We start from the raw sequence: 18,522 nt of genomic DNA, 5'->3' as shown, positions 1-18,522 counted from the left end.
GCCAGAGTTGTATTGACACTGAAATAGAACTTGAGCAGAATTAAAAAAAAAAATTTTAAACATAAATATCACATTCTCAATCCTGCACAACAGTGTGAATGTCATTTGAGAAGTTACAACTCAGGGCTGAAGGTTACAAGCCAAGGTTATGGGTTCAAGCCTCGGTCTGAGTTTCAAAATAGGATTAGGATTTTTAACAAAGTTTGGGTGTCCAATTTGTGTCTCGAGTGAGTTAGTACGTATTTAAAAATGAAGGTTTCAAGCCAGGAGTAGGGATTCAAGTCTGGGTTTCAAACAAGGATTTCAAGATAGGGCTATGGTGTCAAACCTTGGTGTGTTTCAAATTAGGGATCCAAGCTTAGACAGACATGGATCTATCAAAACACTTGCACCACGACTTTACAGGTCCGATTCAAAAAGTTTTTATTGAGACTGAAATGACACTCGGGAGGGAAGCTTTGTTATTTCAAAGCAAAATCAGTCTGCACATATTTTACACAAATATACAAAGGTAAGACTTGTTTTTTGTATTTGTTTTTTTTTATACACATAAATATTACATCCTCGATTCTGCGCAACAGTGCGAAATTATTTTTTGCATAGAAAAAGATGACAGAAAAGTGCATTTTAGTTCCTATGGACGCAAACTAAATAATCTCTTAATTGCTTATAGAAGATTAAAAAAAAAAAAAACAGGACAACATGGTTGCTGGTGAATGCCTGAAACTGCATCAAGCTGATTTTGAATCCAACAGAAGCATTAAGGATGTCCACTCAAGGAACAGCAAGTAAAGCCATTACGGATCGAAAGCGCATTTTGTCGGAATTTGGAGGGAACGAAAGCAGCGATTTCTCCAGTTCTACCGAAGAGATCCGTTTTGGTGCAAAAACTTGATCTTCTGGTGGGGGTGGGGTTGGGGGAATGGAGGGAAACAATCAAAGTCATCCCGTAATATTAACAATAAATACAAAGAATATGATCAATAACGTTTTGAATGCGACTGGTGCGTTAGAAAATCTCATAATCCGCTTTCTTCGGAATCTGAAGTCCACAACGCCCCCTTCAGTCCAGAGGTGGCATGACATGCATGTGTTGGTCCTCCAACATGCTGGAGCAGTCCATGGCCTCGCCAAGGGGGATGTTCGGAGACCAGCTCTCGCCAAACACATCGTCGTCATCGGTGTCTGTCTCGTCTTCCGCCTCTGGCCCACAGTAGGGCGGGATTTCCACCACTGTGTATTTCCTGGCCCAGCTGCTCAGCGCCGCCTTGTTTCGAGCTTCACTGCCCGTCGGGCCCGCCTCAGGCCAGCAGGTGGCCGCTGAGAAAGCAGACGCAATTGCTTATTTTTGAGACAACAATAGTGGATTAAAAAAAAAATCTGCAAACCCCTCCTCAAATGCTATTTTATTAATCACTCACATGTCATAGTTGAGGCCAGCGGGTGCGTCTTGCAGGGCAGCGGCCCGTTGTTGTTGTTATTGATGGGCGGGGCGGTTCCGGTGACGGCGTTGTGGCGGTACAAGAACTCTGAGCGAGGCAGCTGAGGCGATACGGGCAAGGAGTGACACTGTCGTCCCGGCAGCTGCTGCCAGTAGAAGGATGCGGCGGCAGCAGCCGAGGCGTGAGGCGGCGGCTGGTTGGCGAAAGCGCTACCCGGCGGCGAGCGCAAATCGAAGACCAGCGAGAACACCGACTTGCTGGGCACGTCGTAGAACTTGATGTTGCCGCCGCACAGGTCCTCGCGTGCTGTGAACGGGTTGACCTTGTGCGCCTTGGTGGCCCGCCGCGAGGCCGGCGGCTCGTAGTACGGGTCCTGCACGTTCACCTTCCTCGCTGCCTTACATGAAAAGATGTCCGACTGGCTGCGACTCAGCCAGATGTTGCGGCGGGGGCGTGGAGATTTGGGCGGGATTTTGTCATCGGGAAAAATCAGCGGGTTGAGTCGCTTTAGGCCCTGAATCTTCTCCCCTTTCATTGGACACACAGGAAGTTCAAAATGAGTTCAGAATAAAACAATAGCCTCTTTTACAGAGGTCGCATAAAATAAGACACAGAATTAATCCAAACTGAGCCAGATAATTAGATGTCAGCATTAAAAAAAAAAAAAAAAAGAATTTTAAACCCAAATCACATGACTGTTTCAGCGCTGCAGAAAACCTTACATTTCAGTGATGTCCCGCCTCTGTCAGGGCTCCTGACAGTACCTCAGAAAGCTCCCACGTCCGTATATTTTCCATTTTATGCAAGTGACAAACCTTTCGACACCATCGTCTTCTTGTCTCCCTCTCCAGCCAGTGGGGGGCACTGGTGAGCTTCCTCGCCTAATTTCAGACGTGCCAATGTGTCTTCCAGGTGTCCCACAATGTCCGGGAAGGAGGGGCGCAGCGTGGGGTCCATCTGGAAGACCAAAAGAAAAAAAAAAGTAATCATTGGAAGAAAATATCAAGTAAATCGCTTTTAGAAATAATAAAGACAGGCTGGTCACTTCTTCAAATTTTTGTCAGAGGACCCCAGGAGATTGGGGTCAAGGACATGGTCTTCAGATTACAGAGGTTATTTGATTCCAAGTTAAAGACGAGACAGCCTATCGGAAGGCGTCGAGATGGACTTACATTGCAGCAGTTGAACGCCAGCTGAAGGAAGTCGGGTGGACAGTCGCCAACCATGTGCTGGAAGGTGTGATAGTCCAAGCCAAAATTCTGCTCAATGACACAAAGAAACGTGTGTGAAATGATGCAAATGAAAAATATTTGAGCAGGGTAGCAGGCAGGTGGACCGAGTTTTACACTCACCTCTGTGCGTGGCAGGAAATCGGGGTCAGCCTGGATCCTGGCGATGATCTCACACAGGATGATGCCGTAGGAGAAGACGTCGGCCTGAAAGGAAGAAAATCATTTGGTACCGCCGGCCACGCGTCTTCGACGAGGTTCCTAAGTGCGTGCACACAAACCTTCTCGTTATAAGGTTCATCTCTCAGAACCTCGGGAGCCATCCAGAAAGGAGATCCCACCACCGAAAGCTTCGCTCCTTCCGTGCTGCACAAAAAACAAACAAAAAAAAAAAACTATTCACAAATAAATATACAAAATAAAAATGTGTCCCAAAGTAAATCATTTCATGAAATACTGTTTTAAATAATTAATAATTAAATCATAATCAAACAGCTCTCTCGGTTTATTATTCACCCGCACTGATGCAATAGTAAAGTCATAGTTTCAGTAAATATTCCTATGAAAAACACTTCAAGACCATAAATATGAAACAATCCACTGAAAAACAAAAGGCGTGTTGGTAATCGAGTCTGTCCTTTTAGCGCCACATGACCACTTCAAGGCAGTGGGAACCCCCCCTACCCCCTTTAGACTTAACCTCATTTTTGGGGCTGGTGTCAATTAAAGTACTACTTGGGAGCAACAAGGCTCTTACGATTGCACAATCAAGTTAGGATTAGTGCATAACAAACTGGATTTCAGCTGCTTAATGTTGTCCACCGAACCACTGCATTGTTGGAGGGTAAAAAAAAAAAAATTTTAAAAAGTGCTTTTGTCTCCTACTGAGAACCGCCTCGAATATTTTGGACCCACTTGTAAAGCAACTGTAAGTGAAGGAGAAAGAGGAGCACGTACAGATTGGCGGGGATCTTCTCGGCCAATCCGAAGTCTCCCACCACCGCCGTGTAGCCGCCGCTGTCGTCGCATTTGATCAAGCAGTTCTGGCAAGAGACCACAACAAAAATCCTCATGATGATCTCCAAACTTGGAAGATGGTATATGAGTGGAAGTCAGCCGCCGTGCCGGCCCGCCCACCTTGGAGGTGAGGTCTCGGTGGAAGATGCCTTTGGCGTGTAGGTAGGCCAGACCCCCGGCCAGGTCGCTGGCCAGCTTCACTCTGGCAAGCCAGCTCAGGTGCTTGTTGCCGTCCAGGAGCTGCTCCAGGTTGCCGCCGTTGATGTACTGCAAACAAACACAAAAAACCCCAAAACAAAACAAACAAAAAATAACCCAGAAAGAAAGATAAATTATATAAACACACAGAACCTGATTAAAAAATACATACACATAATTCATAAATGAGCTTTAAAAAAAAGAAAAAATATTACCAAAAAATATGTAAAAACAACAAGGAGAAAAGAATATGGGACGAACAACACATTCATTTTAAATGGAAAATACAAAAATGTTTGAAAAATAAACGTGATAAAAATATTTGGAAAATTCTATAAAAATATGACAAAATACACAAATATTGGATGGAAGAAACATGACAAATATGAGAGGAATAGTACCAAAAAAAATACCATGGCAGACAATACAAAAATATTTGATGAGGATTTCATGTGACCGTTAAAATATCAGATGGCAGTTGTGAACTTTGGAAGGCTTTGACTATTGTTTGTGTAAAGAAGAAGAATAACACAACTTCAACAGGATCTGCGCTCAACCCGACATTTGCACTCGGTATTCATTTGACAGCGGAGCCAGTTGGACGGGTATTGGGCGAATACGAAATGCCAAAGACTGCGCGGCGGACCGCGAGGTTCTGGGTCACTAAGAGAATTCTCCCGCAGGCTCGCTGGCATGCCATCGCTTGGGTTGGCTTGACAGGAAGTGGCGTTATCGCTCCGTTGAGCGAAGGGTGTCTTTGGCTCTTTGATCCGAAAGAACTTTGCTGACCCCGCCATAAAGAGGCACTAATCCCAACGTAAAGGCGTCACGGAACGCGAGCGGTTAGCGCGGATCAAGGCTGGGATTTAGGCCAAGAGCCTGACGCTGTTAAATACTGTAACTCCATAAGAAATGACCCTCAACTGGGATGATGACAGTGCAATCTGATTGGACGCTTGCGAAGTGCTACTATCCTCCAAAGCAAAAAATTATCAATAAAAATTCCTTGGGGAATGTACAGTATGTTTGGGAAAAAATGTAACCCCATTGAAAATTAATCTAAAGTGATGGATAACTACACAATGGTAGTTAAATATGTAATTGATGACTGAAGGTATTCTAATATGGAATATGGCATATAGTATTACATTTAATTTCATAAATAGATATAACATATTCCTAAATTTATACTGTTATATAAATTCATTCTTCCTCTGACTTTGAAATTTTTTAAACAAGGAAATGATCTGTATGCGTAAGCACATCATTTATTCCCGCTGTTGTATTGATTATTTAGGGCGGTTTAAATGTTGCTATTATTCTTTTTTTAAATACAAGTTACTGTCTTATATTGTGGAATTATTTTAAGCAGGTTCGAAATAAATAGTTTAATAAATTTATAAATATACTACATCATAACATATTTCATTCGGCTGTTCCATATTTGTTTTACTTAAGTTTTTAAGTTCAACTTTAGCCAACTCGCCAATGGCATTAAATATCTGAAATATCAAAATTCTTGGATCCCAAAAAAAATATGACGACCACGCGTTTAAAAAAAAAATGTAACTATATAAAATACAATATAGTAGAGTTCAATTTTTCTAATTGAAAACACATTGCAACTTTTTTGTGGGTTTGAGTCCCAAGTGTGGTCAGACAGAACGAGTAAAAGTTTCAAGGAAAAGGCAAAACAGTATGTATTTGGAAGATTCAAAAAATAAATCCATTTAAACCTTAATATATATATATATATATATATATATATACACAGTATATATATATTTTTTTATATTGCCGTCCATAGCAAATAGAATTTTTTAAATGAGCTTACGTGATTTTGCATCTGCAGACACCAAAGCTGTTAACAGGTGGTGCTGTAAACTTGAAAACCTTACTCGTCAATAAAAAGTTTCAAAAAGGTCTCTTTAGGATAAGAGAATACACCAGTATGGAATGGGGGGAAAATACTAATGGTGGTGTTTGTGCTTATGAAGCCCGTGCCCTGCCTCCACGGTGACTTGTTTCTCCATTTGAGGGAGCCTCGCACCCCCCCCCCGCACCCCCCTGCCCTCAGGGCCTACTGAGGGTCAGATGACAAAAGAGCAAAACAGCATAAGGCCGCCACCCGAGTCGGGCCACACACACGTAGGCTATTTCATGACGCGTCTATTTTTGTTGCAAATGTTTTTACCTGCCAGGGAAGTAACTAATGTCCACAACCCTTTAACTATTTTCAGTCAAGCCCGGCTATAAAAATGGGTTCTCTTACCTCCGTCAAAGCATGAAGCTGGCCCTCGTGCACGCACACTCCCTTGAACCTGCAGCAACGCGGCAAAAAAAAAAAAAAAAAAAAAAGGCAAACGTTGCGATTAGCATGTCATAAAAATATCACTCATTAGATCATTATTTGACATTCACTTTTAGGAGTGGCTGTGAAGTTAGCAGTCGGAAACAATTGGGCTCTCTCGATTCTCAATTATTAACCGAGTAAAAATAAATAAATGAAGAAATAAATCGTAAACTAAGCAAAAAAATAAAGTACAAGGACCAATAACAATGAGCATATAAGCATGAAAACTAAGGAGAACAATTCCAGAGATTCCAGCAGCAGACAAGACCAGACAAGACAAACGTCTCCTCCTGCCGGTTTGCGGTTGCAGACTTTTCTTCTGCACCTGGCCGATCAAGGTGAGGTCCACACGCGTCTCACAAACATGCTTAGACTGGCTTCGACGATCGCATAATCGACGCCGACACTTGGGGAGCGTTTAAGTCGCCAATAAAGTGATTTTCCTTGCTTGACGGAGGAAACATTGTTGCACAGTGTCAACGGCTACCTGATAAGTCTGGTCATTTGCATCTCAAGCCACCGGTGCACCATTCAAATTCGTTTTTACTTGAGATCCATTAGGTTGTGAAATATATTTTAAAACATAAAGTATCATTTAATATATTACATTTCACATTTAAAAAAATATTTTTTATTAAACTTTATTAACCTCCCAAAACCACATCATCTTAAATATACATTTTCCTTCTTTTGAAATCTCTCCTTAAATTTGAATTTTCAGATCCAGTTCATGCTGCCTGCTTCTCACAGCACTCTTGTAACATTTGGATGGTTTGATAATGTATGTTTTTTTTCTCGTTTGTTTTGTGTGCGATCAACTTGTGAAGAAACACAATCGTAGAGGGGCTCGCTCCCGCTGCCGACAGAAAAGCTCAGCTTGTTTGGAGTAAAACAACGAGCCCCTTCATTGTCCGCTGACATCACACAGAAAGACACACCCTGCTGCAGGAGGCATCCACAACAAGGATGGCTTTGTATAACAAACACATAAACGCACTTATGCATGCGTGCCCCCCCTGCCCTCCACACCACCACCCCCGCCTCCCTGCCCACACGCTACAGAATGCAGGAAAAACAACAACAACAAAACACTGGGGCAGCAAAGTTGCTGCTACTTTGTAACGTACGTTGACTTCTACAAAACTCATGTAAATAAACTAGAATCACGACTATCATATATTTTAGATTATAGATTGTATTCATTAAAATATTTGATCTAGTTGTCAGTTTTTTAGTGTTAATTTATTGTCTTAAAAAATGTTTTAATTTGGTGGATGCCATTTCAATTCCTGTATATTGTGTCCATATTTCAGTATATTTCTTTCTATTTTGATTATTATATATTGACATTTTATGTGGTATTTTTTTCAATAACTAGATAAGATTTGTTTGATTTTATAATCATTTTATTGAAAAAACATTTCTAATAGTTATGGTAAATGCTATTTGAATTCGATTGTCTGGTATGTGTTTGCTTTTACACATTTTAATCGAGAAATGACATCATCACAATTTACACTTTGAATATTTGTCTTTTCTCTTCTTGTATTAGTTCATGCAGGCAATGTCGATGTCACACTTTTTTAGTTTTTATGATTGATGTAATATGTTTATTGTATTTTTTTCCTATTTTCCTGTTAATAGTTTTTTTTTAATCCTTTTAATACAATGGAAATATTTTTTCACATATATCTGTTTTTATTATTTATTTACAAATGTCTCCTGATTTATTTTTGGGTGGACGGGAGCGCACCTGAGTATGTTGGGGTGCGAGAGGCGATTCATCAGCTGCACTTCCCTCAGCATGTTGGCTCTGTTGCTGCTGAGCTTGTTCATTTTGAGGGCCATGACTTGATCCGACGCTCGGTGCCACACCTGCCAAAGCCGTCAATTACCCATTGATTAGCCACCGGGGGGGGGGGGGGGGGACGACACTGCGCATACTTGGGATGAAGCAAGGTCAGCCATCCGACAATGGAACACACATGGATCAATTCGCCTTGATTGGGCATCATCGGGATTTTATTTTCCATCCGTCAGGCGGTTAGATAATGGTCACGTAACCCGGCGATGCTCGTCTTGCGGTGTACACACTCTGATAAGCGTATCGCCGCATCGCGGCATTACGCAAGGCTCATGAATAAACATTGACACTGGAGTGACAAAGCATCAGCTGGATGTCCAATGCAAGCAGTTAACTGACTGACAATACACTTCCGAAAACTATTGTTTAAAGGGTGAGCTTGCTGACACGAGACACAAGGACAGGGTTGACATTTTTGGCTAATGTTAGCATTATGTTATATTATGATATAGCAATATTGCAATATCGCGAGATGAAAATTGCCACGATATTTAAAGCACCACATCTGTTAAATAGGCCAGGTTACTCTCCATTTGTGTGGTTCCAGAACCCTCCGGTTGTTGGTTTATTAGTGCCGTTTAATTTGAATGAGGCATGCTTTGGCCACCTGCGTTTAAGATGCACGTGAATCACCAAATGAAGAGGAACCTGCGACGTTTTACTTCTTCCACAAAATTCACTCGATCAAGAATGAGCGGGTGCATTAGTCAATAAGTGCCTCAGTATTAAGTGTTATTAGCAGAACACAGTATTGTGAACTACATGGACCATGAACATTTGAGCCTCTTCATTTTAATTCCTCACTTCATCTTATCGCTCGGCATGTGCTTAAATGCACAACTATAACAGGACGTGTATGTATACAGCACTTAATTCTGTTTTGTTCCTGTTGCTTTATTACGTACAGCACTTTGTGAAGCATTTCCCATGCATGAAAACAATTATATCAATAAAGGGAGGTGCGGAATGTTCATGTGGACGAAAATGGTATATACATGATCAAAATGACTTGCTTTGTCAAATAACATGGACAATGAAAACATGTCAGAAAAAAAAGGGTTGTACTAGCGCCAATGGTTGCTATTTTATGCTATGATGTATTAATCAGCATTTTAATCTCAAGGGTGAAAACGCCATTTAGTCGATGATGCGGTTTGAGCTTCAGTTCTTAATGCGAGCATGCCTGGTTGGAAGGGGGCTTGGCTTGACAGGACAGCAGGAAGAACAGATGGCCTCTCACCAGAAGGACCCCAACCCCCCCAACGTTCATCTTTTGAACACCCACTTCTGCCCCATTCCTCACAATTCAACCCCCCCCCCCCCCCCCCCGTTCTCCAGCTTCACCACACGTATCATTACTATGGTAAGTCGCTTAGAACGCATTTCATTGGATCTACGTAATTTACTGTGGGCGTGTCCCACACACTGCTATGCTAACTATAGTGTGTGAGTAAAAGTGATTACGTTTTTTTTTTCCTTCCACATGGCTTAGAGTCCATAAGTCAATTGATAAAACAAGTCATTTTAAAAATGCATATCCTACTTTCTCCACGTTTGCCTGCATGTGTTTTCTCCAGGCACTCCGGTTTCTTAACACAAAAGCATGCACAGTCGGTTAATTGAACACGAGATTGTCCTTGGGTGTGAATGGGTGCGTGTCTGTGTGTGCCCTGCGATTGGCTGGCAACCAGCTCGGCCCATGTCTGCCCGATGTCGGCTGGGATAGGCTCCACCAGTCCCGCGCCACTCGTTAGGATAAAGTGGCTCAGATAATGGATGGGTGTTTGACTTTCATAATCGTATCGAACTTTAATTGTCATTCTGGGCTAACTGCCCCTTCAAGAAACATTGTGACGTTTTCAGTGACATTACGACCAGCATTTTGTCTTTCTTCACTGGAGGCTGAAGCAGTGGCCATTTGCATATATTTCCTAGGTCTGATCACGTGGTTTTCGTCACCCGAGTCTGAATCCAAGATTTTGGTTTCAAGGCTTGTGTAGGCTAAAATTAAAAATCCCATGCAACTACGTAGTTTGGGTCGTGCATGACGTTTCTTATCCAGAAACGACACTCTTGATTTATGATCTTATTAAATGCACCCGGTGGGGAACAAGCTCGCTTGTCACCAAATAATTTACACTCATTAAACTTCTATTTGAAGTGAAGTGGTTTGGACATGTCAAACCTGTCACAAACCTGTCTGTGGTTCCCTCAACTCTTTGCCGACGCCTTTTGTATCAGACGAGGCAGATATATTTAAGAGTATCTTTCAGGTTGCCTCTCCCTCCAACGAATCGATATAACGTCAAACCCGCTGCTTCGCTGCTACCTATAGAGGAGCTGAGCGCAAGAGAAGAGATGCGAGTGTGCCTGCAGCTACACCGCTACCAAAAAGAAAAAGGGGGGGGGGGGGACAAAAACATATCGTTGTGTAATATAAAACTAAGCCACTATGTTGTATTTGGCAAGCTATTTGTCTCTTAACTCATTCAGTACCAGCCAATTCTGGACCAAGTCTGAAAAGACGTTCAAAAACGTCTTTGGGAGTGAATGAGTTAAGTGATTGGCATCCATATTGAGCTCAAAACGTCAGCTGTGGATGGAGGCGACCACCGAAAACAAATGACCAGGAGCTTCATAAGACAAGATTTTACACTTTGAAGAATCAGCGTAGCTGTGACGTGATTCAATCAATCAATCAATTCACACCCACCTTGTAGACGTCAGAGAAGAAACCGGAGCCGATCCACTCGCAGGTAAAGTCGTCAAGGCGCGTAAGGCAGGAGAAGGCACTGATGAGGGCCCGGTAGGACGAAGGGCACACCCTGCCCACCTGGAGGACAACATTACAATTCAGCAATAGTGAAGTACTTTCGTCCAAAATAGGGCCCAGAAGTTTTACTCCTTGTAATATGTCGTGGATGTCCACTGAAAAGGCATGGATCAATTAAAAAAAAAGTGTGGATAAAAACAAAACAGTGAATCTTTCAAAAAGTTGTTGATTTAAAGAAATCGAGAAAATTAGATTAAAAGAAGAAACTAAATTTAAAAATTAAAATTTCTAAAATTAAAATGCAGAGGATTTTGGACAATGAAGTAGTGAAAAAGTGACCGTTACAAAACACACACACAAAGGATAAAACCCAGCAAAATATATTCGGACGACACTATATACCACATGTGTCAAAGTCCAGGCCCGGGGGCCAGATTTGGCCAACCACACCATTTTTTGTGGCCCACGAAAGCAAATCAAGCATGTCAAGTTCCATGATCCTTGCTAAAGTCTGAACCAAAAATTCAAATTGTCATATGTAATCCATAATAACATGATATTGCAAACATTTTCTCATGATCAAACCCCTCATTACATGAATGTAAACAATGTTTAATCAGGTAATTATTCTTGACTTCTGATTTTAAAACTAGTTATGCATCAATTTGTTGTGCACTGTGTATGTAATATGTGGAGGTGATTAAACATTTTTGGTTTCACATAATTCACCGTCATCACGGCCCCCCAAGGTAAACCGTAACTTCAATGTGGCCCACAACAAATAATTGTTTTGACAGCCCTGCTATACACTATGTATTACAATAACTGTACCACGGGGTGGGGGGAAAAAATCAACATCTACTCCTTTATTTATCCAAACTCACGTTCCATGTGCATTATACAATACAATATTATGATCGCATCTTTTCAACGTATGCTGATAGACTGACCTGCGACGGTGGTCCAACGCCCATCTCGCACACACCTAGCCCCGCGACACCGTCTCTGTCCTCGGCGAGGCGTTCAGGTCGCGTGGGGAACGCGGCGATAGAGTTGCGTTTATTTCGGTCCATGACGACGATAATGATGATGATGATGATAATGATAAAGATGGCGACACCAGTTGGGGTAACGGGAGTCTTCTTCCGTGTTGTACCCACATGACAAGAGCACCAGATTTGTTGTCGACTTGCCGAGGTGGGCTCAGCGGCGGCCGCTCAGAGCTTGGGGGGTCCACCTTGGCGGGGGCGCTCTCACATGTCGGGTGATGAGCCGATGGAGACCTAAAATATCAATCAGGTGATGAGACGGCATTCAGGAATGAATTCAGCTACATTTCTTTTAAAAAACGAATTGATTAGTGCCGTGATTCACGGTTGACAATTTGATTCAAGGACTATAACGTACAATCAAATCAAAACTCCAATCGATTTTTTAAAATCAATTCGTATCATTTTCCATGGTGCCAATTTATTAATGATATTCGTCTCATCTACAACACTGCCAAATGACTCCAAGTCTTTAAAAAAAAAGTATTATTCATTAAAAAAATAAAAATCAAATTAGTGATGCGACACCATTTGATTCCAAAACTATCACGCGACAGTTGCATCAATTCTTAAAACAATTTCATTATTATTTTGCATGGTTCAGATTGGCACGATTGATACTGCAACGATCCTTTCTAAAAATGATTCCATTAGAATAATGTTCCATCAAGGCCCTGTAAATCATTCCGATTTATTTTCCAGAAATGTCAAGTGGACCAGTGGAGGGGCTCTCACGATCACTGATAAATACAGCTCAGAAGCATAACGGCTGAAACAGTAGGTGATTGTTTGGGGATTAGTCGAGAAATGGCTCTCAGGTGACGTGAACACCTTTGTGCCGTTCCTTTTTTTAACAACATGGACGAGAGGAGGAACTTCACAGTGGCAAAAGGTCACCTTTATTTCTGATGCTAAATACTTCAGACTTCCTCTTTTCCAGAAACCATGATTTCTTCCACAAAAACCAGACTTGGAACTAGACATTAGACAGGAATAGAATCCTTTCATCGCATGTTTTTTCCACCGTCCATGAGGACTTTTTCGCACAGTCATAAAACCGTTCAAGCGAAATGAAATTCCCGCGGTACCATGTGAGAGCGCGATTCTTCTTTTATTGGTCACAAAGATGTAAACAGGAAAAAGGGTTTGCCGGGTGAAACGGCACAAATCAACACGGTTGACAACTTTATTAATGATATGGACAATGCGGTCCACGTCCACTGGAAGACAGCTTGTGTAGCGGAAAGACAAGATGCTTACAACCAAAGACGTCTTTACTAAGCTTTATCTGTTTATGACAATTTTTTTAAGTCACCTTCACCCTGATTGGCTCATTTGTAGGGACAGATATCTCACAATAGGAGATTATGAGGCCATATGAGAGGTATACCTATGATACATTTCAATATCTGTATTCAAAAAAAAAAGTTAAATGTGATGTTAGTGATTACAATACTAATTCATCACAACTTCAATATTTTTGTGCCCCAGCAGCTCGATTGGATACAGGTTGGATGGCTTTGTTACCTCAAACGAACCGCTTCAAAGTTTGCTTTGAACTTGTCTGTGCTTAGACCCGACCGAGTGATGCACATCCAGGGGAGAAAACAAATTATGTGAGAGCAAACTCACAGGGAGACTTTTTTTTTTTTTCAGAAGGCATCTACAATTTGATGTCATCGTAATGACTTTGGCAACAGTTCACTCTTCCCTCAGAGGATTGTTCAAGAGAAGACTGATATTACATATTTTTATCTTTTGCAGCTAATTGCAAAAAAACCCAAAACAAAACACCTTACTAGAAGTTCATTAAAATACTTTTAGGAGACATCATTAACCCTACCTAAGCTCTTCGGAAAAGTCACTTCAACCGCCAAGACCTAACCCTAACCCGAACACTGCAGATGTCCATCTAATCCTAACAGCTAAGACCCCTTAACTCTTGAGAGAAATTTCCCGAACCCCCAACCATAACTCTTCAGAGGCATTACACTAGCCCCCCCCCAACCTTTTCAACCCTATTCCTACCTCTTCAGACACATCACGTAGCTGTAACCCCCTAACCACAACTCTCCAGAGATATCACTCTAACCACCAACACGCAACCAGAACTCCCTAAACACACACATTTTGGAGACACAACACTAAACCTACCCCTACCCCTAAACCACAACCCTCCAGTGACATCACCCTGACCTCCAACCTTATCCCAGCTCTCACCAGTGATATCAACCTAACCACAAACCTGAATTTGACTGAAAAATGGCTTCTGAGCCTAAAGAAATGTCAACCTAACCCTTAACCAAAATCCTGAACGCCCCAAGCCGAAGTTCCCAGCATCGATACCCAAACCCTACAGAGATGCCCACCTAACCACATCTTCAGAAACGCCACCATATAACTCTCAAGCGACGTCATCGTAACTGCTAAGCACACTTGAACAACATCATCCTAACACTAAATTAGCCGCCATCTCTCAAACTCAACTCTCAGGGGGACATCAACAGAACTCCAAATCCACCTTCCCTTACTCTCCAGAGATGTCACCCTGACCCATTAATTAGCCCTACAGCTCGAAATTTAACTCTCGAGTGAGATCATCCTAAACCCAATTCTACGGAGATATCCACCTGACCCTAACCCTGGAGAAACGTGTCATCCGAACCGCTAAGCCTAACTCTTCATTCAGCGACATCGTCCGAACCGCAAAGGAGCACACCCCCCCCCCCCCCCCCCCCACCCAAACTCCCCAGGTACATCGTCATCCGAACCACCAGCCTCCAACTCTAACTCCTAACCAGAACTTTACGGAGACATCACACCAAACCTAATCATCACCTACTATATCATGATAGTGTAACGCAGCCTCGGTAAGTGCACAGTATGTCCTTCGACAGCTTTTACCACAAGTCTGACCTCATGCTCATCATTCAATAATGTCATTTACATAATTCAAAAGTACTGCAAGTTCTTTCCAGCGCGCATGAACATTCATTGTTGTGTAGTTCATTCGTGCAAGGCACTCTAGTTCGTTAAAAATAACGCCTATCAAAGGCAAGAAAAGACGCCTTATTCAAAGCAAAGCCAAGTTGTGGTGTCATAAGATCACAACCTAAAAGCGGCGTCTGTTGTGTTCTATTAACATGTCATCACGACCACTGAATCACTCATGAGCTCATCGTGTCCTTAAAAGGCTCCTCATCCCCTTCTTCCCTCCTTTCTCTAGTTTTCTGTCTGCTTCAAACGCCGAGACATAGTCACGGCGTGCCAAGAAAAACGCGAGTGGCCCGCGCCAGGCCTCAAGCTCGGCTCTCTAATTTTACCGGCGAGAATAGCCGAGCAGGAGGCGCGCTTCTTTTGAACGCAGCCACGGCCGCCGCTGCTGCTGAGAATAGATTGCAATTACTATTCAAATTCGATCTTGATTGGAAACAGCCGGCAGCACCCCACACAAACATACCACTATCTTTATATTTGGGGGAAGGGACTTCCTTCTAGTTTCAACAGGTCCCTAAAACCAGCATTCGAAAGTGACCAAACCTTTCGGTAAAAATGCACCTCAAAAGTCTCGCCAGATTCCCAAATGCCTCGAGTAAGCTTAGTTCAGTGACTATCAAAGGATTAGCATGTTTTTATTAATCATTTTTTTAATAATAGGTAGGCAAAACAAAACATGAGAAGATGACAGCAACCTTAATAAAGGTTAGCTGCTAATGCTAGACATAGGCTAACCATTGAATGTCTAGCTTTGATTCACCACTTGTTATCAAAGGTAATGTTTTGTTGACTTTGTATTTTCCTTTGCCTTGCAAGAGGCTTTTTTTTCCCAAGAAGGACCTGGCTGTTAGGAGAACGACGTGAGAAGACAAATATCATAATGGCCGCTTACATTAGCCGCTGACGCTATCCTCTCGCCATGTAACAAGCTGTCGACTGGCTAGCGTCGTGTCATCATTTGGTATCAAAAGGTAGATTCTTGTGAATTTGCCTTTTTCTTAGACATTTGGTGGCTTTTTTTTATTACAAGAATGAGGATCTGGGTGTGAAGAATGTGAAATGAAGATGATGACTGTCAAGCTCAGCTACTAGGGTTACCCACTCGCAAATAGATAGCTGTCTACTAACTAGCTACAAGTTAAAATGTGACTACGACCACTTGTAAGGTACATAAAAGATGAATTCAACATCCATTAGTGTATTCCAAAGGGGAAATATTTGGCTTGAGCCATGTTGTGCAGTTTCTTATTCTCATCACAACATAAACACAAAATGATCGGCTTATCATTCACGTGAACGAGCGCCCTAACCTCACGTTTATTTGAACAAGAAACAGGCGCATGTTCCTTCTATATTTACTCCCTATAACTACACCCTTTGTACATATGTGGAGATCACTCACTGAAAACACCACAGGAAGCAGAAAGGAAAAAATGGGAGTGGGATTTTCTTTTTCTGTAGTGTAAAATGCGGCCTGTTGTTAGCGCAAACCAGATGGGCATCCTAGGGGAATGGCCCAGGGGGATGGGGTTGAGTAGGCCATAGCAACACCACCCAGATGTGTCCCACTGGATTACACACTAATAGCGGCTGTCAGCAATAAATTAAACACACAGTGACTGCTGGCGGGAGTTAGAGAACGGTGTCTTAGGGCCTACCCAGAGGTCAAATTTGGGAGTTTTAACAACATTTTTACACATTTTCAGGGAAGGTACCAGTTGCAGTGGCAAGACAGTACAATACATTCTCGCCTAGCTTTTGTGGTGGATTGTGGTGGTAGGCTATGTTAACTTAGCTAACATTGATAGGTTATCTTGTGTTGGCGATCATGGAGGCGCTCTTGTGGTGCAATAGTTCTGCTTTGCAGCGGACACATTGCTCATTAAGTACTTTTTTTAAGGGTGAAATAATCCCGCACTTTGGAAATTCTTGGTTTTATACGGACTTCATCCATCGCGGCATCCTATTCAATGAGTAGTGCATGCGTCTGCGATGACATTAGTCCATGTAGAAAAATGACCCCTGTAAAATTTAGAGGTATCAGATTTTCGACAAAAATCCAGAGATTAATACCGTTGCAACATTAATTAATACCTTTTCTGGTGTCAAGTTATTAAATTAAAAGTAAAAAAAAAAAAGTTACTGTTGTACTTTCAGTATGTACATTTCAGTTTGTACTTTTTTACTTTAAGGAGTACTTTTGCCTTCTGAGTGAGTCCTTGGAAGAAAAACTAAAAATCCTGATCCGGCTGGCCCCAAAAGGTTTGTGAAGCCCTGGTCTAAACGTCCTAGCGCAACGTTTGCAGGATACCTGAGCAAGGTGACATTCAAACGGGCGAGGAGCAGCAACTCCCTCTTATCCGATGACCATCTGGCTCCAAAGTGTAGCGATACGCGGCATAGCTGTCATTCCGCGGGGGCTCCAGCGACATTAATGAGCAGCCTCCGCGGGGGTCAGGAGACTTATTATCGAGATGCCGCAGACGGCTCAGGCTGCCAAAAGGGACTCACTGGAAAGCAATCTTATTAACTAGAGGCCCTTAGTAAACGTCTTTAGTCAGCCTTACGCGACACAAATGTGTAAGAAAGTTGTCGTTGTGTGACGCCAGACAGGAAATAAAAGTTTCAGTTTACACACTCATACCCAAAGTGAACGTACCTTTTTGGACTTGCAGAGAGGGCTTCATGCTGTATAATTTCGTAGAGACGAAAAGGGGGAAAGTGGGGCGTTTATCAAGTCAAAACGCCAACATAACTGGGAATCGGGTGCTCGACCGCTGGCTGGCTTGCTTAGCTCGTCTGTCAACAAAACTGCAGCTAGCAGAAACGTTGGCTAGCTTGCTCACCACTAAACTACAACGCCCCCCCACATCGGTGCCTCTCACGTTTGGGAAAGATGGGGCTGCACAAATTCTCTCCCTAAAATGTTCGCTTTCCCACCAGTTGAGACATGCTCGCTTATTTCTCCGCCCGCGGCGATAATTCAGCGCGATGGTTGCCGTTTGACAGCTCCCTCAATCGTCGCTGGCGTCTTCCCCCATTCCCTCTTTCGCAGGACTACCGGCCCCGCCCACCTTTGAGTAACAAGGCTGGTCGGCGAATCGTTTTTCTAATGTTCGCTTTTGTGAACTGTCAATAATAATAATAATAATATGTATAGGTTTTACTTTTTAATGATAATGTACCGCACTGGATAAATCATTGGTTTTAAAAAAAGCATCTATCTATGTATCTATGTGACTGGTCATAGTGATACTAGTCAAGATCAGCGATACGGAAAATGGATGGATGGGACATTATTTATTAAATTAAATACAATACAAAAAACTCTTGTTTTAGAACAAATACGAAAAAGAGAATCAAAATAATTTCAAAATTGGCGTGAAGACTGCAACTCCAGCCCCACCTGGTGGATAAACCCAAAGCTTCACACACTAACGAATGAAGTAACATCGAGATATTATTAAAAGTTTTCATCGTCATTTCGAAACGCATCTTGTGACATACCTTGACTATTTGTGTTGTGGTAATATATGTGTAAAATAATTAACAGTTAATTAACATTCCTATCCATAACTTTCCGCGTTGGTTATGAACGTA

General features: G+C 42.3%; 1 protein-coding gene across 1 annotated transcript; it reads right to left on the bottom strand.

Moving 5' to 3' along the window:
- Positions 1 to 406: 406 nt before the first annotated feature.
- On the bottom strand, positions 407 to 17,978 carry tesk2 (testis associated actin remodelling kinase 2). Its single transcript, XM_086129672.1, has 13 exons — positions 17,582 to 17,978; positions 11,827 to 12,159; positions 10,817 to 10,936; positions 7,993 to 8,114; positions 6,159 to 6,207; positions 3,809 to 3,955; positions 3,629 to 3,714; positions 2,953 to 3,037; positions 2,795 to 2,878; positions 2,615 to 2,701; positions 2,258 to 2,399; positions 1,422 to 1,970; positions 407 to 1,320 (listed from the first exon to the last, which is right to left on the bottom strand). The coding sequence occupies exons 2-13, from the start codon at positions 11,947 to 11,949 to the stop codon at positions 1,064 to 1,066; spliced, it is 1,851 nt and encodes a 616-aa protein (XP_085985798.1). The 5' UTR covers positions 11,950 to 12,159; positions 17,582 to 17,978; the 3' UTR covers positions 407 to 1,063.
- Positions 17,979 to 18,522: the final 544 nt, after the last annotated feature.

This window comes from Hippocampus guttulatus, chromosome 14 (genome assembly GCF_054856545.1).
Source record: "Hippocampus guttulatus isolate MCC_2025c chromosome 14, RoL_Hgut_1.0, whole genome shotgun sequence".
Taxonomy (NCBI): Eukaryota; Metazoa; Chordata; class Actinopteri; order Syngnathiformes; family Syngnathidae; genus Hippocampus; species Hippocampus guttulatus.
This window is presented reverse-complemented; position numbering and strand designations above follow the sequence as displayed.